We start from the raw sequence: 23,627 nt of genomic DNA, 5'->3' as shown, positions 1-23,627 counted from the left end.
TACATAGAAAAACAAAGCCTTATACAGAAGAGTATCACATTTATTGAACGGATGATTTCCACAGTACTTAATTAAATGTAGAAATGGTGCTCACAGAAATATTGCTGATTGAAAAATTACATACTGCAAGACAACAGCATGACACTTTGAGACGAGGGATGTAAAAACATTAGAAAGTACAATAGATTTATGATATAGTAAGTCCTATATATGACATAAAATCACACATAAAGTACAAGTATATGAAACAGACACACATATAACTACAAAAAGGTCTCACACTGTAACCAATTTGTATAGAGGAGAACATATACCATTTCTTCACAAAATAATATCTTGTGTTTAAACAAATATAATTTCCAAATTTGTTGTGCAATTTTCTCCAAAAACTCCTAATAAGGCAACAATAAGACAGCACCACAGAGTTACAGGTAGGTAGTATCAAAGGCCACACAACACACCCCAATAGATGTCACATATATAGTTTCAGAAGAAGACAACAGTTTTGGGTAAAATTAAGAAGAATGCAGGTTACGATTCTCTATGGCCTTCCTGAGCAGTAGTAGGAAACTTGAAAAGAGGGTTTAGAGTGATTTATAAGCCATCAATGATTAGGCCTGACCTTTAATATTATAAAAACTCAGCTTACTTAATGTAAATACACCTTTTAAATAACAGTTTCATAAATACTTACCACAACAACATACCAGTCTTCAGTTGAAAGACTGTCACAGTGGCTCTTTGCAAAGCTTCCACAATCATTCTTTGCATAGTTAATTTTCTAAAATAAAAAAATACTAAATCAGAGTGTGAAAGATGATATCTAGTCATCATGTTCAGAGGGTCTGTCATTCGCTAACAAAGTGCAAAATACACTCAGATTTCTGCTGTGGCTAACAGATTATTCACAATAGGTGTTAGCCTTACGGAACACTTCATGCTTTTCTGATGGCACTTGCAGCCAAGGTTTCTCGCCTAGTGGTTACAAATGCCTGTTGTTTCTCATAATACGCTGCCTCATTAATAAAAGTGGGGTAGACTGTGCCGGAGCCCTGGTAGTGGATGGTCTTTCCGTCAAATGTTTGGAACATTGGGTCACCAGGGTTCAGCGGTTCCCAGTCACAGTCCTGAAAAAGACAGCAAGCAATGACTGCAGGGAAAGTAACCCGAGCCTGTTGCTCAAGCTAAAACAATATACTCTCACGTCAACCAAAGAAGGCTCGTTTCCTTTTTCAGAATAACTTATTTTTTATAGGTTCAGCAGTCCCAACAGTCTTTCATGCTAGAAAGTGAAGGCGGTCGTAATTCTTTCTTCCAGTGTTTACCTGCAGGTTGGGGTGAACCATGGCGATGATGTTTCTGTTGGAATCTCTGGGGTAGTCGATCCTCTCCAAGGCCCGGAAGACTTCAACAGTACAGGGAGGGAACTCCATGCCTAAACAGCACCCAGAAAACAACAGGGACACCATCTGTAGACTCAAGATGTTCCTGCACAGTGCAGTTCTGATTCCACGTTAAAAAAATCCAATGCATTCAAATATGAAGGAGCATATGTTTCTGATCCGCTTTCATGTTTTTGGAAATCTAAACTGTAGCCACTAATTATTAAAAAAAATAACTCTGTTATTCTGAAAATGGCTCTGGTCAAACTTCAAAACCATACAGGATGAAGGGTGGTGTTTGGCAGAGTTTAAACATTAAGTAAGTAGATTCTCAAGTTAACCATTTTAACTTGGAACACTTCCGCCCCGCCCTGACATGCAGAAGGAAACAAACAACATAAAGGACAAACGCTTAAGTCACATGATTGTTCTGTGGAGTAAGTCATTTTCAGCTGTAGCAAAAAGGTCTTTCATAGCTAAAGGAGTTGTTTGGCCATGCTGCTCAGCTTCAAAGCACAGGAACATCGATTCATCACCATGTCAGAACATTCATTAGCACCAGTGTGATCCCACGACAGAAGATTACCACACCATTGGCAGCCGGACTGTAACAACATGGAAACAGACCAACTCCCAACAAGAAGGCCATTCAACAGCAGGACAGTCAGGGGAAACCAACAGACTGCAACTCACAGTTGGCACTGACCGCTTGCTTATGTAAGAAAAGGAAGAAAGTTCATCCTTGCATTTTAAACACTGTTCTGTGCCTTCAGGAGGAGAAGGGGCAGAGCAGCAGCATAATGAAGCAGATGTAGATAAATTTAGAGATCTGAATTTAGGTACATCTGGATGAGTCAAACAGTCAGTCACCCATGGGCATTTAGTCATAAAAGGTTTCTCATCCCAGAGCAAATGATGACTCATGAGTAGTTGTCTCCATGCCCAAACTCAAGAGAATTCCAGACAGTTCCATTGCTTTTATCATTTCTTTATGAAACATGAGCATATGAAGTGATTACACATACTTCAGTTTCAGCTGTAATGGGGTTAACTTTTAAAATCTTAAAGCACAGGCAAATGCAGGGTGCTGTCGCTTAACATTTTCAGCTTTACCTTCATTAAACAGTTCAATGAAGTCCAGGGCATGTTTCAGTATTACTCTCATAGCTTCAAAAATGTTACTCCTCAAGACCCCTTGAGGCTGGGGGCCCACTTCCAGACCTGCAAGGAAAAAAACAGAATTAAAAAAAGTTTTAAAAAAACGGCAGATACATCTGAACATAATTTCTGCCAACTGAATGGATTATAGATTTTTAAGTTATACACAGGACCCTAATTGGTCCAATAGTAAGCTTGGTCATCTGTTTGACTGATAGAGATTTCTGAACAATTGTTAGAAAGCTGACAAGGCGTTGTCTAGTAAGCAAAAATTAAATAAAAATATAATTAAAAAATGTTATGTCCAAGGAAAGGGACTGATGGACTGGTCACTACTGGAACAGGTAACCCCTGAGACCCAACATAGAAAAAGTGAGTAAAAACAGTGAAAATGACTGATCACAAAGAGATGCAAAGTGACGACAACAAGACAAAGAAACAAAACACAGAGTCAATCAGTGTACTGATTGACTCTGTGTTTTGTTCTTTGATTAATTTGGGTTACATGGTGACAGAACTTCTGCAAAGAAACAAAAGAGAATTATAAGAGGACTAGAGGCATGCACAGAAAAATAAAATAAAATAACCCAAAAAAACACAAAAATAAAAACACATTTGGAAAAATAACCATAAAAAGAGCAAAAAAACAAAAAAAACAGTCATGAAGAAATACAAACTGACCACGAAGAGATAAAGAAGAATAAACACAAGAATAAACACAAATAAATAAATAAAAAGAAAATAAATAAATAAAAAGAAAATAAAGATAAAACGTAAAAAGAAAAAAAAAGGCCACAGAGTTTGGAAGAATGGACATAAACAGACTAAAAGAAAAATCACTATAATGGAAGACCGAATGACCATAAATAAAAAAAAGGAAAGTATGAAGAGATAAAATGACGACATGAAGACTATGGATAACCATTAAAATAGTGCAGAGAGGTGAAAATTTACTTAAAAATTAAATAAAAATGCAGAAATAAGAAATAATTTCAACATTTAAAACTGGAAACCTAATTTCTGGAACAAAGATTGTGGCAGCTAGTTTGACTGAGTCTCCTTGCAAATTAAAATCCAGTTTGCCTTCTTATTGCTGTATATGAGGTCATTCACAAAGACTTGCAGTTCATAAACCCTTTAATGAACAGGCGTAACATTTTTAATTCAGATGGTTTCATGGATGTTGTTCTGGCAAATACAACGTAGTTTTTTTTATTCGTTGTAGTGAGTCTCTGCCCTCTATAATACTGCACCACAAAGACTCTAAACCCACCCCCTGCGACTCTCCTCAGAGAGAGCTGCCCAGACCGGGGACTCACCAACGGGGTGCTTGGCTACAGAGCGAGAAGTGGAATACCTCAGATGAGGGTGCTCATTCAGCAGAACGAGACAACCGGCAGGAGCAGTGGCTTTCTGTAACACAAAACCAACAAGAACAAGATATCAGCTGTGGATAAAGAAGATGCAAAAAGAGACACAATACAACACATCAGCCAAGTGTTTGAAGATTCTGCTCGACAGAATTGAAAATGGCGTTGTCACTAACTCACACTGGATCACATGCGACACCAAATAAAATAAAAAAAGATGCACGGTGGCCATGTTCATGAAACAAGTTTAAATTGGCACTCGGTCTTTGATGTCAATAAAAGCAATACAGTAAATAAAGTATATTTCCACTAAATCTAGTGTGGTTTAAGGAAAAGTTTTGCATATCCCGACTTCTATACCAGAGGGACTTATTAAACAATAACAGAGGGTGAATGATTAGAAATGACTCTGTGAGTCATTTAGTAACTAAAATGTAACCAAACATTAACCTGTTTGGTGATGGTAACCCAGCCGTGTAAGCAGGTCGTTTCTTTCTGCATCTCTGTGTAGTAGCTCTTATTTCTAGAAGTTTTGGGCAATTTTCTCACGAGTTGGGTTCTCCAATCACAAGTGTGTTACATTTGGCTTCGTTTTCCCTCCCTGCTGCTGCTCCCCGTCCTTTTGTTTTGAGCTGAAGAACTAGAAAAGCAGAAGAGCCAGTAATAGACCTGGCAAAATAAACTATTCGGAGTTTCTAAGTAAGGTTTCCGTTTGCAACTAAGCAACATACATGTTTGTGGCCGCATTTAGGAACAAAAGAAATGTGCAAAAAGTACAGTTACACTGATTTACAGTTAAGTGATATGCAAACCATAGACACAAGTATACACCATCTGCTCCAACAGACAGAATCCACTGAGTGTATGAGATTGTGTTGGCCATGTCATTAATCTGTCCAGTGGATGAAGGGAAAGTTCAAACTCACTCCTTAACAGATAAGGCAAAAAAGTTATCATAAGGCCAATCTCAGTCTTGTGTGTGTTGAAATACTAGTGAGAGACTCAGATGAATACATGTGAGAATAAGCCACGTCACTCAAAGCTGCAGTTTGCTTTTAAATTACAACATCGGGAAGGAAGAAAATATAGGAATAATTTACAGTATGGCCCTGCATAATCTCCAAAAAGCCTTTAACACCAAAGACAGCTGTTAATGATTTAGGCTGCATTTAAGATAATCCGTTCTCATGGCACTAAAGCCACTTTGCATATAACTAATCAGGAAAGCAGCTGTATGTCAGAGTTTTAACATTAAAAATGATGGCTGGAACGCAACATAAATGTCACTTTACGACTACGCCGTCAACTTTTTCTCAGAATCTACCAAACTGTTGATTCAGCCACTGCCAACGTTCCTTCTGTCTCCGTCTATCTCGGCCCATCCTCGGGCGCTTTTCCACAGCGTCAGAATGGCCCGTTTCACTTGGATTGTTTTGGGTTCATATCAACAGCTTCCAAATGCAAAAGCTCACTTGGAATCAACTCCAAAGTTTTAACATGATTATTTGATTGAACGATGAAGGAATGTTTTGTAAAAAATGTAACAATATCCAAATATTTCTTCTCGACTAAAGACAGTTCTGAGTTGATTTTTTTAATAAGTCAAATCAGCTCTTGCAAAATTAAAAAAGGCATCTCTCCAGAGATAAACAAAATGAAGTAAAAGAAGGGCCTTGACAAATGTTATTCCTTTTAAAAGAGATTTAGGACTCTTTTGTCATATGGATGTTGATTTCTGGTTTGCTTATCTTTTGTCACTACATCTGACAACATGTCACTACACTACCTGGCCAAAGTTAAAATGTTTGTAAGTCGTCATGACCTTGAGAAAGCCATCCATGCCCTAATAAGTTCAAGGTTAGGCTATTGCAATGCACTTTATGTTGGCGTCTCCCAGTCTTCTCTCAGTCGCCCTTTAACTTGTGCAAAACGCTGCTGCCCGTCGTTTAACCAACACTAACAGACGTGTGCACATCACTCCTGTTCTTAACTCCCTCCATTGGCTTCCTGTCCTTTATAGAATTCATTTTAAACTTTTTTAACTTTGAAAGCTCTTAACGGCCTCGCCCCATCGTGTTTATCTGAGCTTTTAACAGTCTGCAATCCTGGTAGAGCTCTGAGGTCAACAAATCAATTTTTGCTGGAAGTGCCCAGGTCAGAATACAAACCCTGGGGTGACCGAGCCTTTTCCGTCGCTGCCCCCAGGCTCTGGAATAAGCTCCCTGTCGAGCTGCATCTTATTTCTGACCTGGTCCTCTTCAGATCCAGGCTAAAAACCTACTTATTTAGGATTGCTTTTAATACCCAGTAGTATGATGACACTTTTATCTTATTTGATTTTGTTGTATTTTATTGCTTTCACTGTTCTTTTATTGTTTTTATGTGTTTTTACTTATTCTTCTCTTTATTTATTACCTGCTGTAAAGCACTTTGATACATCGTAAGGATTGTCTGTAAAGGGCTGCATAAATAAAGTAAATTTACATTACATTTACATGTGTTTGTATCTAAATTTATCTTTTCTCTCTTGAACATCTGCCATCTTACCCCCTTTTTCTCCATCAAAACAGCACAATACAAACAAAACGTTAGCTTTACTGTGTCTTTTTGTTTTTTAGAATCCTTGGCAACTTTACTGTATGGCAATTGTCCTCTCCTTTAACACTATCAGATCAAATTGGTTTAAGAAGCCCAAAAGCATCTCTGACAGATATACAGGTCTCTTTGATGTCTCGACTTAAATTTCCAAAAGTAATTTGGACTTATTCAACGACATGACAGCCTATGCTGCCGATTCACTGCTTCCGACCACAGTACACAGGTTTTTATTGTAGTGGGATTTCTACAGTCAGACATGAAATGACACATGAAGGCTGTCACCTTTATGTAGTTCATCATCTGCAGGTTAAAGTGGTCTTTGGAGCTTTCCAAAATCAGAGTGCAGCCCATGTTGGATGTGGTGTTGTGGAGGTCAAAGATCACATCATAGGCCTCCGGGCTTCCTTTGGGTCCAAATATCCTGTTGATCTCCTGGGCTCGCCGCACCTCGTAGGGCAGCCCATCACCTCCCGAGGCACTAAAAGAGACATGGAAACATATTGTCAGCAGAAAGTCAGATGCCAAAACAGTCACATCTTATCAGGCAATTCAGCTGAAAGAACAATGAGGCATAAAGATGGTTAATTATTAACAAAAGAGTGTCCTAAAATGTTGGGAAAGTTCAAGTCAGCAAAGCTACTGAACAGTTAAATTGGATCATATGCAGCACAACACAGTTGAAAAGATGAAAACAAGTCGTTTCTGCCTCTGTGGTGAAGAGTTAGAGTTCAGAGGAAATTTTATGACTCGTAAATCCGTACTAAAAGATCCTTCAGAAGTGTTTGGTCCCCAGGCTAAACTTTTCTATTCACAACGTGCTCTGACCACAGAATGAGACCCCCCCCCCCTCACCCTTTTTCCTCTACAAGCTCTTTTGTAGCACTGTCAAAATAACCACTGGTCTAGGACTTTCTCCAAGCTACAGCGCAATAAAAAAAACAAAAAAACAAGCACCTCTGCTGTCCATATTGTTTGACCTCCCTCACTTCTGCTCTTTAGACCTTGTTCTCTGCAACTATCTGGTATTGTCTAGACTCACAGGACATTAATACACAAACGTGTGAGCAGCTGTGAGCTCTGGGACGCTGTCATCAGCTGAGACAGACGCAGGTGCTTAATTTGACGAACAGCAGAGCCGTCGGCCTATCCGAGCTGAAAAAAGGACACCACAAACTGTTTTTTTAGAAAGAGCCTGGAATTGCTTAATCTTCTTACATGTCGTCTTTAGAGAGGCCAAACAGTCTGTAAGCTGAAGAGCATCACTAAGGTCTTGCAAGGTCAACAAACATCTGCAGAATGAGGCTGGAACACTTCACTCCAACACAGTTTTCAGCGTCTCTTAATTTTTACCTCTACAGATAAAAAGGCAGCCTGCATCACAAGATATCAGGCAATTAAGAAGAACAAATCCCTCCACTGTGGGGGCAGTGATATTGGACATGTTCAATTAATCTATTTGAATAAAAGTAGGAACGCTGTAAATATCCTGTAGATTAAACAGAGTTCCTCCCGTTGGCCCTACTACTTAGACCTACACTGCTATTTTGCAGGAATAAGATGCTTGTTTTCTTTTGGGGATCAAGTAATAGTGGTCAGAGCAGTTCAAATGACTTTTAATGCCCCAGTTGAAGGGCTTGATGAATATTCCTTGATCCAAAAAGCAAAAAAAGGCACCTCCTGCAAAACAGAGGACTATGTAGTGGTGGTAGGTGCAAGGGATGGGACTGGGTGTAAAACTATGACTAAAAAATGCCCTTTTATGTTTGCACATTATAGAATATATATATATATATATATATATATATATATATATAAATTTCTTAACTGGTGCCTATTTTGTTAATTTAGTAAAGTTTGCCACTTTACTCTTTAAAAAGGTCTCCTATGTTTTTATTTTTTAAAACAACTTAAAAAATAGACAAGCACAAAGAATAAAAACATCCATTATAAGGAATAATGTTGCACAAAATTGACCGTGCACATTACAGCGTCATTTAAGTGGGATGTCAGTATGGGACTCGTGAGAAGTTGAGAGAGACGTGTATCCAACCACAAAAGCGGACCTCCCGTCTTTGTTCCTGCGCACTAACTACATGTGCCAGCATTTGAGTGAGACATCGTGTTCCGCTGTGGACCACACAAAGATGAACAAAGAAAAAAAATCGTCTTAAAGCACCCGGAGCTTTGTCACGTTCCGCTCACGTTTTTTCCTGCAGGCTGGCAGTCAGCTGACGCTGAGGAGGCGGGGAAACGCTGCTCAGCTGTTATTGGGTGCTGGAGCAGACACGGCTCGTGGTAAACACTCACAGTACCTGAGACACAATCACTCAGATGGAAATCCACGTGACCTAAGAATAGTGTAAATCTAGGGGATATAGTATGTTACGTTTACCGTATTGATCCTGTAGCACCAGGCGCTATTTTCCACATTTGCCTGACAGAGCACACGCATGCACTCTGTGATGCAAATGTTGCATAATTGCGCGCTCGGTATATCATCACACTAACTGCGATTGCAATATTCAAGGGTCTAACACTGGGCAACACTATGGAAAACGCTGGATCTGTGCCATACAAAAAAAAGTTGTCACTGCCTTTAATGCCAGCAGACAGGAACACCATCACAGCGACGCTGTACAGGTGTGTTTACCTGAGGTTTTCCGGGGTGAAGGCTCGGTTCAGATCCGTGTCCACGTATCTGCTGCACTTCTCCACTGCCTTTGGGTTGGTGATGAAAGGTTTGGTCTCAACTCCCTTCCTCTGTATCTCGGCGCTGTTCTTTATCCACAGATTTACAAGCGTCACGCCTGACATCTCGTTTCCGTGCGTCCCACCGAAAATAGCGACTTTTCTCGCCTCGTTAAAGCGCGCGCTGTTGTTGTAAGAAGACATGTCTGGACGTGGTGTGCGGCGCAGAGTGTGGATGCTCCCACGCTGCGCTCAAGCGTAGAGGTGGAGGGAAAGTTTCCAGCTGGAGCACCACAGCCTCACTGTTTGAATGCCTGCTGAGGCTGCGTCTTTACGCAACGTGCTCGTATCAGTCACCTTACGTAACCAGCGCTGAGATAAGCACGTACATCTAAACTTGTTACCACTGTTTACCTGTGACTGACAGACCTACTGACGTTATAAACTAAACGTTTTTGTCTTCCAAAGTCTTCCAACTTAGTTGAGTTTCTAGAAAAGTCCCCCATGTGAACAACAGTCATTTACATTAGCCTCTAAAGAAAGCCTTCACAGAGGGCCCCAAGAACTCTTTGTTCTGAATCCACCCATAACAAGCTATAATCTACGCTGACAATCCTTTGTTCTGAGTATGGCATTTTAACACCACCCTCCATTCTGTAATTACTTGCACATCAATATCTGCCAATATCTATATCATCAAAAGCCATTACAGTTCTCTGTTTTCCCCCTCAACACCAACGATGATGTCAACAACTGCCTCCACTCATCTGCCAATCAGTGCTTGTATAGAGAGACCCTGTAAATACAGCAAACACATTCCCATCTGGATGAGATGCATGAACGCAGATCTTTTCATGGTTTCGTCACCTACTTTTGCAAAGCAGGCTGCTTTGTAACGTCCACCTGGTTGCTGTGTGTCCAGAAGCTGGACCTGTGTATGCAGCGCACCCACTGCTTCAGCCACCATGGAGAAGGTGGCCTACGACTACATAGACCCTACCCCTGACAGTGTGGAGTACCTGGGCTACTTCATGCCTGCAGAGTTTGTTTATGGCCTCTACGGCCCAAAGAGACGCACGCAGTTGGACGAGACTGAAAAACTTGATGAATCATGTTGGCAGTGGAGGTTCTGTAAATCAAACCAATGGTGTGATTTAAATAAGTTTATATAATTTTTATTCATTTTAAATCAGGTCTATCAAGTAATAAAGATATACTATATACTTTAAACAGGCTGCAAAGGTATGGCTCCGAAGATCCGGATATAGGTGTAGCAGTGTAAATCCCAGCCAATAATTGATATAATAAGAAAAGGGTTTCAGATCATTTTTCAGTTTTGGGTGATGTTTGTGGCCCTCCTGTGTAAATGTAAACCTAAATGTAAATGTACTTCATTTATACAGCCCTTTACAGACAATCCTTACGGTGTAGTGCTTTACAGCAGGTAATAAATAAAGAGAAGAATAAGTAAAAACAATAAAAGAACAGTGAAAGCATTAAAATACAACAAAATCGAATAAGATAAAAGAAGATAAAAGAAGATAGAAAGTATCATCATACTACTGGGTATTAAAAGCAATCCTAAATAAGTAGGTTTTTAGCCTAGATCTGAAGAGGCCCAGGTCAGAAATAAGATGCAGCTCGACAGGGAGCTTATTCCAGAGTCTGGGGGCAGCGACAGAAAAGGCTCGGTCACCCCAATGTTTGTATTCTGACCTGGGCACTTCCAGCAAAAATTGATTTGTTGACCTCAGAGCTCTACCAGGACTGCGGACTGTTAAAAGCTCAGATAAATATGATGGGGTGAGGCTGTTAAGAGCTTTAAAAACAATGAATTCCATAAAGGACAGGAAGCCAATGGAGGGAGTTAAGAACAGGAGTGATGTGCACACGTCTGTTAGTGTTGGTTAAACGACGGGCAGCAGCGTTTTGCACAAGTTGAAGTGGATAGAAGAAAAGAAAACAAGTCACACAATTTCAGCATTGGACAGGTTTTCATCACTTTTAAATTTGAAATAGGGCAGACCATCTCTTTCTTTGGGTTCCTGCTCAAGCTGGTGTGGAAGAAAATGAGCAGGTGAGTAGTTTGGCAGATGTAAGACAACAGACCTACATCTGTCCTTATAAGCAAATCTGAAGCTTAAACATCATCACAACATGTTCACAGTCCAGCAGGGGAGAAACACTGGGATCTTCAAGAAAGTTTTAGTTTTTAACCTGATTTTCCCCCAAAGTAACATAGTTTGTGCTATAATACTGGCTCTGAAAAACAAAATCTGTTTTGAAGGAAGGTTAAATATAAAAGGGTTTGCACCAGTAGTGATGAAAACCTTCCAGATCGTACAAACATGGATCGAAAAATGGCCCAGATGGTCTATACAATCGTTTCATCTTTCTCTATGTTTTGCTCCTGCTCTGCACCCTAGATGTCTCCTCTTGAACTCATTTTGACTCGGGGGTCCATTTCCAGGCATTACTTGGGCTTTGGAAAGCTCAGCTAGCTGCTCCCACGGGTTAACAGCTTTACTGTTGCCATGGTTATGCATCATAACAGGTTTTAAAAATTGCCAGAGTTACCTGCAGAGAAAAATGTTTCAGAAATCCGTGTTTTCACAGAAAAAAGCTCAGTAGAAATTCTGAAGAAGATGCAAAGACAGACAGAGTATGTCGGGAGCTGCTGCCACAGGCTACCTGCCTCTAAGCCGACGCCGGTCTTAAAAGCCTTTATACCCTTATACCCTCATACTGCATGGCAGGCATTGATATTCAGTACGGAATCCTTTCTGTGTTGTGCTACAGCATTGTGCCACATCAGCTTTCCCAGCTTACAAAGATTTATCTTCTCTTCTACTTCTATTTCTTCTCTGAATATTTTAATAATCGAATGTATAATAGGTAATCAAATTTACAAAGGAATAATAATGTCATATATACCATACTTAATGGTGAGTTGAACCTTTCCTCACCTTTGCTTGTTTACCTGCCTGTCCAGGATGCACTTTTTATACCAAATCATGTTACTAAAGAAATAAAATTATTAACTAATAGTAACGAATCAATCTAATCGGTAATGAGCTCTTCTACTATTTATTTAAAGTTGAACATGTCCCAGCTTTAACATTAGATATATTGGCTTTGTAAAATTTTTCATCAAAAATATGTTTTCACTGTATTTTCTTTTTCTGTTGTCGTATTGCATTACCATCCCAACTTTTTTTTTAAGTTGCTTGTAAAAAGCGATAATTTGACCTAAAGGCCCTACTTTTCAGTAGATGGTTCCAGTGTGCAAATCATCCATCCATCCATCCATTTTCTATACTGTACCGCTGAATCCGTCGGTCGGGTCGCAGGGGGGCTGGAGCCTATCCCAGCAGTCGTGTGCAAATCAATGATATCAAAAACTTTTTTTTTTGAATGGACTGTCCAGGTGAAGTCTATCACACAACGATGTTAAGTGTAGATTAGTTCTCCTTTTAAATTCCTCTTATCATCCACTGTGCTAACTTCTCAGCCACTGAATAAGAAGAAAAGTCATTTTTCCAACTTGTAGCTTGGGATGTTTAAATTGTTTATATAGCTCGCCACTGGATGCTGTATGGTTGTGTTTTAAACCAATTCTGGAATTGTAGCCTTTTGAACTGGTTCCCACTTTGGTTACCATGGATACTTCCAACCGATGTAAGGAGGCTGTTAACTTGGATAATTGAACACACCATTCACACATAAAGGGAACGGAAAAAAGTTGAATTCACTTGTAAATGATGGTCTAAAGTTAAGTTAGTGTAACGTATAACTATGTGAAATACTCACAAACTGAAGCCAAACTAGGAGGAGTTAAAGTCCTTAAGTCCTTTTTTTCCTTTTTTTGGTGTAACTGGACATTTTATTCATGTTCTTCATAAATCCTCTTGTAACTGCTGTTATTATTGCACACTGGGGCTTTTCTCAGACTTACTGTCTGTATTTGATCATGTCAGTGGGGATTCATGGATGGAAGAGAAGAAAATTAATATAAAAAACAAAATGACATCATGCGCCGAGGGAAGTCACTTTGGCACACTGTTGAAGTAATGTGTAAAGTGAGTAAGAGGAGATACGTGGGATCATGTCCAACCAAAAGCATTAAAAAAATATGAGCTGTATTCAAAGCTGCCATATATCACACTACAGGAGAATGCTGCATGCTACATGAAACTGTGACATCAACTCGTTCACCAGTTTGCCAGAATGGGCTGAACCTGGGATGTGCAATATCTACTTACACTCTGAAAAATGTGGATTTTCATGAACATTTACCAGGCCAATGGTTAAAGCTTTCTGGAAGTAATCACATTACCCAGTTACTTACACTGGCCACTGTCTGCCATTTCCGCAATTGTCATATTGTGGCTCTAAGCATTGTGGGACACAGTACAAAAGGTAAACCTGTCAGATACTGAACATTTTTATTTTACAATACAACCACCCTGAACTACTGAATATTACTACCACATTATGCAGTGTAGCAAACAACATGTTCATCGTTTTAGAAGAAACTTTCTGACTTGTAGAGAAACATCTTAGTGATAGCTGTGTTTAAAATCTTGTGAGTTTTGAGGAAAATTTAGATTTTTACATTTTTGTTTGACTGTTTCTAATACTGTGTGCAACATTAACTGTTCATGATACTGTAGCCTAAAATATGTTATCATTTGGAATCACTGAGCTGCGGTGTTTGTTACTTACATCAGGCCTCTAGGTGTGAAACTCAGAATAAATGCAGGAAGGTCAAGTAGGGAGATCGTACTCTATAAAAAACTTCTGAACCCTGTAAGAATTATAATTTCAGGAGGAGAGGAGGTTTTTTGTTTGTTTGTTTTTTTACAAAATTGATGTGTGTTTAAAATAGAATTGTGTTTTCTAGAATAAACCGCCCTAGAGGAAGAGAAGTCTGTTGTGTTGCTTCGCATTTTCTTGAGATTTTCTACTGAGCTTTTTTTCTCTGTTCCTTTGGATGCTGTGCTGCTGGAGGAACCTCTGTTGTTAACCCTGGCAACTTTTATACACCTGTTATGATACATAACTATGGGAACAGGAAATTTGTTTTCAGGTTGGAGCAGCCAACTGAGCCTTCCCAAGCCCAAGTAAGGCCTGTGATCAAGATGATCTGAAGAGCAGACGTCAAGGATGCAGAAAAGTAACAAAATGGAGAAAAAGGTGAAAGAAGTTCAAACCATTTCTTCCCTTGATCAACATGGAAAGCATGACATCATGAAAATGCAGATTCTGTCAGATGCAGACTTGTGTTAAATGCTTTTTGTACCAAATAGAGAAAACAAGAGCAGCTTAAACCAGAAGCAAAGTCACTTACAAGTGTGTGAGAAAGTTAATTTTCTTCTTCATCTGAGTTGGAAAAGGAAAAGAAGGTTTTTATAATTGGCAACGATTTTCCATTGTAGATTTGTTTTTTTGAAGTTAAACTAAAAAGTGTTGTTTCTTCTGAACCTATAAAGTCATCAAGAACAAGCTTTATATAGACTAATCTGTTTTAGAGATCTCTTTTGAGGATGCTTGTCACTGAAAGCCAACACGTTTAGATTGTCTCTTCAGAGGCAGTAGAGAGAAGTCAGTCAGTCTTCAGGCACCAATTTTGATGTAAACTGAATGTTTGGGACTCAGTCCTTTAACTCAGTGGATCTCTTATTTCAAACATAACCAGCTCCAGTGGAGGTAAGGTTTCCGGTCTTAGGTACATCTTTGTGAGAAGTGGATCACCTTTGAATTAAACCTGCTCCCTCACAAAGCCTCATCCCAGCTGTCATTGGGCGAGAGGCGGGGTACACCCTGGGCAGTTTGCCAGTCCATCACAGCGCCACATACAGACAAACTGGGCAAACAATCACTCACACTCACTCCTAGGAACACTTTAGAGACACCAATTAACCTAACATGCATGCTTTTGGATGGTGGGAGAAAGCCGGTGTACAGAGAGACACACACACGAGGGGAGAACATAAAAACTGCACAGAAGAAGGCCTCACCGGGATTCGAACCGTAAAACCAAAAAAAAAAAAAAAAAAAAAGAAGTATTCTAAGATTTTCTTCTGCTAAAGCGAGTTAATGAATGGAAAATATTGTAACGTCTTTAATTTATGAGGTTGGGACATTTTTTTTTATCTAAATGATGTAACTTTTGTTTTCATTAACTTTTACGTGGAATCCCAACAGTTTGTTATTTAAAAGAAAAAAAAACAAAAAAAACAATCCAGAGCCATGCTAGTAAAAACTTTTTTTATACGAAACAAATCACATTAAAAAGGTAATTATTTCATCACATTTTTAGATCCACATTCGCTATCAGTATAAAAACGTTGACATTTTATAACTAATGATAAAACTCTGATCACATTATCTGTGCATCTAATCATCCAATCAGCAGCTTCATACTAACAGTCTGCAAGGAAGTCGTCACTCGGACTATGAAGCCTCCTTTTCCTTTTGGCTTTATTGTTTTTCCTGATGCTGTCGGAAGAGGACGTTTCAAGCTGTGAATCAGAAGTCTTTGATGGTGCTGATTTGAAGCTGCAATCAGCTGTTTGCTTTTTTCTTTCCTTCTTTTTGGTTTTAAGGGCCTCCATTTCAGCCATCTTCTTTTTATAGTCTCTCACATCACTGACTGGAGTTTCTCTGGTGGCTTGGTCATTAGATAAACTGCTACCATGAGATATTTCAGCGCTGCGACCCTGTTTGCCCTTTTTCTTGGTCGAAAATGAGCCACAGGTATTCAGTGTAGATTTTTCTGGTTCAGCATCTTCAGTGGCTGCTGGTGGAGTGCCTTGTGTATCCTTCTTCTTCTTCTTCTTCTTCTTCTTCTTCCCTTTTGTCAGTACCACAATTTTATCAGCTGCACTTTCTAACCTTTCTGTGGGGCTAACTGACTCACTTCCATCTCTCTTACGCTTCTTTTTTTTCCTGACCACTGCTTCAGACGTTTCCTCTGGTTCCTCAAAATCTGGCTCTCCTTCCAGAGTCTCCTGAGCAGCTGACCTCTTCTTTCTCTTTACCCCATCTGTAGAGTCCTCCAAATTGCCAGTGATTTCCGCTGGTTCTGTTGCAAAATCGCTGACTCTGGGCTTTTCTGCACACCAGTCATGAGCAGCAGTAGACCGTGAAGGAGTGCATTTTTTCCTGTGCATCTGTCCGCCATTTTCCTCTTCATCAGCAGCAAGGAAGGAAGAGGTCCTCTTCGTTTCCTTTTTCCATGCAGACACAGAATACTCACTTGGTGCCATAGTGTCCTCCGACACATCCGCGCTTGGTTTTGCACTCTTTTCCTTCTTTTTTTTCTTCTTTACTGTGATTTCAGCAGCTTGCTCTTCGAGAGCTTCTGTCGTTTTCTGTGCATTATTGACATTTTCATCTTCCTCAGGAGTGAAGGAGATACACACAGACTTTTGCATTTTCTTTTTAAGCGACAGGGCCGTACTTCCTGCCAGGGTTATACTAGAAAAGTCCACATCTTTACGAGCATCTTCTCCAACCTGAGTATCACAATGAGACCGTTTCTTCTCCTTTTTGTCCTTCTTTCTTTTAACATGACTGGATTCTAATGTTTTCTCATAGGCCTCGGCATTTTCGAAACAATCCCCCGTTTCCTCTGAGTGTTCCGATGGCATCTGAGGGAGATCTGAAGTCTTTTTCAATTCTTTTATCCTTTTCTTCTTTTTCTTTGGTATCTCGCCATCATCAGCTAGATGTTCGGCAGCTGCGTTGGTCTGAAAACACTCCACATCCACATCTGTTTTCCTCTTTTTCTTCTTCTTCTTGTCACCATTCTCTGTGCTACAGCTCACTACAGAATCCTCCACCCCCCTTCCCTCTGATTGTTCATCCGCATCTTGTCTGACATCTTTCGCAGCAGATTTCTTTTTCTTCAAATCAGTAGCATTTGGCTCATCGATGACCTGTGACCTGTGACATGTAGCCTTGCCTACTTCAGTGGTTCCCACACCTAGAGATTCTCCCTCGAGCTCTTCTTGACTTTGGTCCTCTTTTTCTTCCACAGTTTCAAGATCTTTGCCTTTTTTTTTCTTCTTCTTCTTCTTCTTCTTCTTTACTCCAGTCTCACTGCACAGCATTTCATTATTATAGTCACTCTGAAGGGGATGCTGGCTTTCTGGTTCACATTCTCTTTGGAAAACATTAGTTTGAAGCTCTGTTACAGCTGTGGACGCTTCTCTGCTCTTTTGTTTGCATTTCTCTCGTCTTGACTCACAAACTACAGCTTCGCTGTCATTAACCAGTTGGTTTTCATTTTCTGTTCCATTAAAAACAATATTTTTCTTTCCTTGTTTAAGAGTCCTCTCAACCTTTGATCTTTCACCTTGGGCCACGACATTTCCACTGCTTGTCACGTCTTTATCGCTTTTCTCTTCACCTTGCAAGAGTGTACAAGAAGAATCTTGATCATCAGAGCAGTCTGTATCTGGAGACAGTGCAACGCGAGTAGAAGGCGACGACGTTGGTACTTTGCTTATCGTCTTCCATTGTCCTCCTCGTGAGTCAGTTCCAGCATTACTTGGCCTCCTTTTCTGTTGTTCTATCTTGTTGTTTCCCTTCCGTGTAATGTACCATGATTGTGAGCTCTTTGCTTTCGACGGCACCACAAAGCGTTTCCTTTCCTGTCAGACGACATGCAGGTTGGAGGCATAATCACTCTCACAAAGTGCTCAGTCATGCATTTTTCTCTGGATTCAACAGCCTGCTTACCACCACTTTGAATTCCTCGTCCTTTGGTGGGTCTTCTTCCTCTCTACAAAAGAATAAAAGGCATTGTATTAAACAACCGAACAAACGCTACAGTTTCAGAGCACTTTGTACAGGTTAATGCAACTCAAAGTACCTCACAGGTGACAGACAAATTCATTCCAAGGCAGCCCATACAGTATCAATCAAAAATTCAGATTCAACCTTTCAATGGATCTTCTTCACGTTGATGCACTTTGAGAACAGATTATCATGTTCTTTGAGCATCACACAGACACACGATTGAATAACCCTAACCCAAATATACCAGATAATGAACATCATACCTAAATCACATTTTCCACAGGTCAAATGTCCATTCCTTGCGTTTTCTGGTAAAAGCAGAATTCTTATAATTCATCTCCATCAGTACAGGTTTGTTTGCAGCAGCTCGAGCATGAAGGCCTAATTCTCACAGTCTCCTCCCAATAGTAGGGAATCACTGGTTCCTGCTCTCATCTGAAAGGCTGCTAACTTGTATAAATGAGAAATTTGCTTTAAGGACGTCCTTTTGTGAGGCAGTCTTTGTGAGACCGGTTTCATCCTAATGATTTTTCTTTACTGCCCTTGACATAATAGTCCAAGATAGGAGGGCCTACATTTTCTGTGTTGGCCCTGCAATGGACTGGGGACCCATCCACGATGTACTCCGCCTTTCGCCCAATGGCAGCTGGGATAGAAACACGCAACAGCATTAATAGAGATGTTATTTGACAGAATAGGTGCTATTGGACCACGGGATTCTTTTCAATATTTCACGACTAAGAAGTTCCCCCTCTATTTTTGTTTATACCAAAGGAAATGTGGCCAATTGTAGTTCACAGAAATCATTTAAGAGGGTTTAGAAATACAGTAGACACTTAGTAAAAAACTTTTAAATGTCACCCACATGAACAATAGTTATTTCAATTTGCCTCGAAACACCTAAACAAAAGACAAATGAATGGACAATGAAGCCTAAATATCTAAACATAAACTGCTCCAGAACAGGTTTCTAGTTCAGCCTAAGTTACCATCTGCCAATTTAAAAGAAAGCCACCTTCATGACACTGAAAACTCTGACTTTCATGTCAAAAGAGCTCACTAAAGTACTGCTCTCACCTCATAGATCACCCTCAAAACTACAGAAAAACACATTTTCAAATACTGTTCTAGTTAAGATCACAGCTGAATTTTAATGTAGACCAGTCCCCACCCAAAAAGAATGGGCTTAAAAAAATCAATATGATATTAATCTGACGTTTCTGGGTGTTGATGGTTACGGGTTGCTTTTTATAAACACACCTTTAAACTTACTCTGATATTGGGGATATGTGGTCCCCATCCAAGTCAACTGTAGGTAAAGATGCCAACAGATCTCCTCCTCTCTTATAGCTCTCCCACAGCTCTTGAACACATTTAAAGTAGCCCGCCATCAGTGAATTCTGTTATTGTGGAACATTTGCACCGTTAGTAAAGTTAAAACAGCAAAAGAAAGAGGAAAAAATGACTGTATCACACTGTAAGTTTTCTTACATGAAGTATTTTGTTCTGCTGGGCAGGTAGCACAGTGCTTGTCTGTTTCTTCTTCCCCTCAGTGAGGAAAGGAAAGCTGAACCTTGGCAGTTTGCATGCCTTACTCTGGTTCTCTTTCCCAGTCTCTCCAGCAGAAGAAGATGCTGATGTGTCGTCTTCATTTTCAGTTTCACCTTCTTGGAACCTGATGTCTGATATCAAGGTGGAGCGCCTCCGTCTACCTGATCGCACTGCCTCTGGTACAGGCTTCTGAGTGATGAACAGGCTGTCCCCTGAATCACTGCAAACAAACACAGTGACAAGGAGGTCAGACCGGAGCAGAAGTTTCAACACATTTGAGGGATCTACGTTTCTCACCTGTTGAGATCACATGGGCCTTCAGATGCCTCATCCCGTCCGCTGTGTCCCACAGAGGACTCAAGGTACCGCGATATTTTCTCCACATAATCCGGAGGGTGTTGATCCAGCACCATATAGTAGGACTTCGCCGAGAGAGCCCCATCAAAGCCATCTGATTGAGTCAATGTCGGAGAATGACGCGCCTCTGACATCCTGTTAGCAGAAGTTTACCATCAAAGTGGTGCGTATGATAAGAAACAGGAAGACGCTGATACTTCCGACTGATTATTTATTAGATTATATACAATAAAAATATAAAATATCATTATATATGGTTGTATTATAATGTGTAGCGGTATCAAAACAACTCCAGCAGACGATACACATGTGTTAAGGATCAACCAGGAAGTATTTAAACGTCATCATCGTGACGAGTGATCATCTGACCAATCAGGAAAGAGAAGGGGCAAAAATTTAAAGAAACAAGACTGTTTCTGTTTGTACTTCCGTTTTCGACTCTAACGACAGTGAGATGAAGTCAAAAGCTTCACAATAAGCTTAAACTAAGTTTTTTTTAAATTATTATTATTGTATTATGTTATGTTATTTCTATATATATATATATATATATATATATATATATATATATATATATATTTTTTTTTTTAATGTAGCTAAATGACCTGCGACATAAATTTCACAATAAAACTGTGTATACAACCTTTAATGCTTAGTTGACGTTTTTGTATTTTTGTAACGTACAAAAGGAGAGTTGTTTGAATTGTTAAAGTCTATTCGTGTGAATGTAAAACAGTACACATGTCCGTAAACTGGACGTTAACACATAAATGATGAGGCTTTTAACGTTTTGGTTACTGAACTTTCTGTAAGAGTTATTATCTCGTCTATATTTACTCTTTGGTTGGACTTTAACCATTAGTGCACCCGCCGTGTTCAGTGAACTTTTCCTGCACAGCCAACGATCTCAAAGCACATTATCCACCTCAGACTGAGTTATGGCAGATATCAGCAAAACGGAAAAAGTGCAGCTGCACGCCCCGGATCTGGAGGAGCTGCGTGGTGGTAAGAACTTCAGCTCTGATGTGAAGACAAAGCACCATAGGCATGTTTATGAAATGAAGGCTTCCTGATTTGCAGTATTACAGAAAGGGTTGGAAAGCAACTTTGCAGAAGTTCAGGTGAGTGTCGTGGAGTGTCCAGATCTCACCAAGGAACCCTTCAAGTTCCCTGTCAAAGGTAAGACCTCATTGAGTACATTTTATTTTTTAATTATACTTTAGTGTACATGTAGCTGCAGAATTGCATATTGAACTTCCTCTGCAGAGCAAAACTCACTTAAGCACAATTTTTGAAGTGCATGATGCCTGTCAGCAAAATTACATCCTTGTCAGGTTTGTGTCATCTTAATGTCACCTCTCTTGTTGTCCTTTAGGCCTTTGTGGAAGTCCTCGCATTACTGATGTTGGAGGTGTACCGTATCTGGTCCCTTTGGCTCAAAAGCACAAGGTATTTAAAGTGAACATGTTGAGCAATGACCTGAAGGGAAATGGTTTACCACATCGTCTTAATTTCTTCCAGGAGTACAACATGAACACTATATCCAAGGAGCTGGGCTTGCCGGGAGCTTTCATCCTTGGTGCAGCAGCTGCCCCCTCCAGAATTGTCGGAATGAATGCAGAGGTGAATTAGTGTTACTTAAATGATATCAATTACACCTAATCACTGTTTAAATATATTAGATACCAGCTTTTGTGTACAACTGCTGCAGGCCTGTACAGGATAACAGTTACAGAAAGCCTACAGTAGGTGCTTTTCAGATAGATTTACAAGTTGAACAAGTGTTTACTTTTAGGCCAGTGCAGTTTCTGGTAAAATTCCAGTATGTTATAAATAAACCAAATCAAAGACATGACTCTTCCGTTTGAGGCAACAAGTTAGTGGATCATCCAAGAGTGAACCGGTGATATAAACTTGAGGACAATTTTGTAATTCAGAAGATGATGGAATAAATATTCTCGTCCATAGCTGATGCCGCTGGTTCTGACTGAGGCTGAGGGAAGGTCAGCAGTTAACAGCAGCTACTTTTCCTCCATCAATCCAGCTGATGGCAAGTGTCTGCAAGAAAAATACGGTGACAAATTCTCAGACTGCAACTTCGGACTGCTGGGGAATCTGTATGCCTGTGAAGGGAAGCCTGGAAAGGTAACAACTCCTCTGATCAAACTGGATCTCCAGCTTTATGAGTCAGAGAATGAATTACGGTGTGTGTCTTCAAATGTGCATTGTAATTCCTGCTTATATTGCTGTTAGACATAACGAACACGTAGGAACGATTCATTTGATTAGTTTGAATTTTTGCCTCATCACATGTGTGCTTCCAGCATTTGAAAGAATAAACATTGACAAAGGGTCAGCGGCTGATCAAGCTGAGTTGTCCTCTCGCCCTGTGGGCATCTGAGCAGGTCATAGAGGTACGAGCCAAGAAGAGAACAGGAAGCCACAGTCTGGTGACGGCCTTAAGGACGACTCTTGAAGCACGTTATCCTGATAAAAGCCTCGCTCTGGGCGGTAGCTTCATCATCCAGAAAGGGAAGGCTAAAATCCACATTATGGTAAATACTGGATGTGACACAAAACCCATTACTGATGGCTACTGAAAGTTCCATGCATTGATTCATCATCTTATTTTGGATCATCAATAGCCAAGAGAGTTCTCAGCCTGCCCCCTCAACACAAACGATGACGTCAACAATTGGCTCAAGCACTTTGAGGTCAGCAGTCCACTCATCTGCCAGTCAGTGCTCGTATCCAGAGACCCTGTAAGTAAAGCAAACACATTCCCATCTGCATGAGTTACATGAAAGCAATTTTTTTTTTGTTATGTTTTCATCACCTCCTTTTGCAAAGTAGGCTGCTGTGTAATGTTCACCTCGTTGCTGTGTGTTCAGGGCCTGGACCTGCGTGTGGAGCACACCCATTGCTTCAGCCACCATGGAGAAGGTGGCCACTACTACATAGACACTACCCCTGACAGTGTGGAGTACCTGGGCTACTTCATGCCTGCAGAGTTTGTTTATCGCATCGACAGGCCCAAAGAGACGCACGCAGTTGGACGAGACTGAAAAACCTAATGAATCATGTCGGCAGTATAAGATCTGTGCTAAATAAAACAGATTTATTTTGAATCAAGTCTTGTATCCAAGAGATTTCTGACAAATAAAGTCATTGCAGTTTAAATAATAGAATTAATAAATGCCACTGAATTGATTGATAAATGTGTTGTCTAGTTATTGTGTGATTTTGGAAATGAATTTTAATCTCTGATAAAAAATAGTGCATTCAGGGCTTAAACATGCACAAAATGAGGCCGAGCTGCTAACTCTGTTGTGTGAAAGTTATGCAAAATGAGGCAGAGCTGGTTGCTGCAGTTAAGTTTGTGTACTTTACCCACTGACAGACCTTTTTATGATTTCTAATACTACAAAGATGTTTACACTTAATAGTCTGATTAGGCCTCCTGAGGGTTTGCACAATGTCATCACAACATATTCCCAGTCCACAAGGGGGAAAACACGGATCCGAAAGACACTGCAACCCATCTGTACAATATTAAGACATGGTGGTGATAAGAGAGTGGGCTGGATGAAAAGGCAATATTATTACTCTTCTGAGGATAGGTCATATCAATCTTAATTAAACACTTTAACACAGGTAAACATCCTACTTAAGGAAGGAAGTCAGCTTTTTCGATCACTAAGGAAGGGAAGCCATC

At 40.1% G+C, this 23,627-nt stretch overlaps 3 protein-coding genes across 5 annotated transcripts; 1 reads left to right on the top strand and 2 right to left on the bottom strand.

The window, feature by feature from the left end:
- Positions 1 to 19: 19 nt before the first annotated feature.
- On the bottom strand, positions 20 to 9,510 carry aspa (aspartoacylase). The gene is made up of 6 exons (XM_075487196.1): positions 9,159 to 9,510; positions 6,791 to 6,986; positions 3,860 to 3,953; positions 2,496 to 2,603; positions 1,326 to 1,435; positions 20 to 1,127 (listed from the first exon to the last, which is right to left on the bottom strand). Exons 1-6 carry the CDS (start codon positions 9,398 to 9,400, stop codon positions 936 to 938), a joined length of 942 nt encoding a protein of 313 aa, XP_075343311.1. The 5' UTR covers positions 9,401 to 9,510; the 3' UTR covers positions 20 to 935.
- A 5,942-nt stretch (positions 9,511 to 15,452) lies between these two features.
- Positions 15,453 to 20,230, bottom strand: LOC142401100 (uncharacterized). Of its 2 annotated transcripts, XM_075486351.1 has the most exons (5): positions 19,853 to 20,230; positions 19,496 to 19,775; positions 19,277 to 19,404; positions 17,945 to 17,987; positions 15,453 to 17,856 (listed from the first exon to the last, which is right to left on the bottom strand). In XM_075486351.1, exons 1-5 carry the CDS (start codon positions 20,044 to 20,046, stop codon positions 15,622 to 15,624), a joined length of 2,880 nt encoding a protein of 959 aa, XP_075342466.1. In that variant the 5' UTR covers positions 20,047 to 20,230; the 3' UTR covers positions 15,453 to 15,621. The 2 variants fall into 2 exon arrangements, with proteins under 2 accessions (XP_075342466.1, XP_075342467.1); XM_075486352.1 differs by lacking the exons at positions 19,496 to 19,775; positions 19,853 to 20,230 and adding an exon at positions 18,580 to 18,650 and having other exon boundaries at positions 19,277 to 19,366.
- On the top strand, positions 20,058 to 23,130 carry c16h11orf54 (chromosome 16 C11orf54 homolog). Of its 2 annotated transcripts, XM_075486354.1 has the most exons (9): positions 20,058 to 20,075; positions 20,775 to 20,917; positions 20,993 to 21,091; positions 21,288 to 21,361; positions 21,434 to 21,535; positions 21,881 to 22,057; positions 22,318 to 22,467; positions 22,558 to 22,674; positions 22,804 to 23,130. In XM_075486354.1, exons 2-9 carry the CDS (start codon positions 20,851 to 20,853, stop codon positions 22,975 to 22,977), a joined length of 960 nt encoding a protein of 319 aa, XP_075342469.1. In that variant the 5' UTR covers positions 20,058 to 20,075; positions 20,775 to 20,850; the 3' UTR covers positions 22,978 to 23,130. The 2 variants fall into 2 exon arrangements, with proteins under 2 accessions (XP_075342469.1, XP_075342468.1); XM_075486353.1 differs by lacking the exon at positions 20,058 to 20,075 and having other exon boundaries at positions 20,742 to 20,917.
- Positions 23,131 to 23,627: the final 497 nt, after the last annotated feature.

The sequence above is a fragment of the Odontesthes bonariensis genome, chromosome 16, assembly GCF_027942865.1.
Source record: "Odontesthes bonariensis isolate fOdoBon6 chromosome 16, fOdoBon6.hap1, whole genome shotgun sequence".
In the NCBI taxonomy this organism is placed as follows: Eukaryota; Metazoa; Chordata; class Actinopteri; order Atheriniformes; family Atherinopsidae; genus Odontesthes; species Odontesthes bonariensis.
The sequence above is the reverse complement of the archived record's forward strand: the minus strand, read 5'-3'. Positions and strand labels throughout refer to the sequence as shown.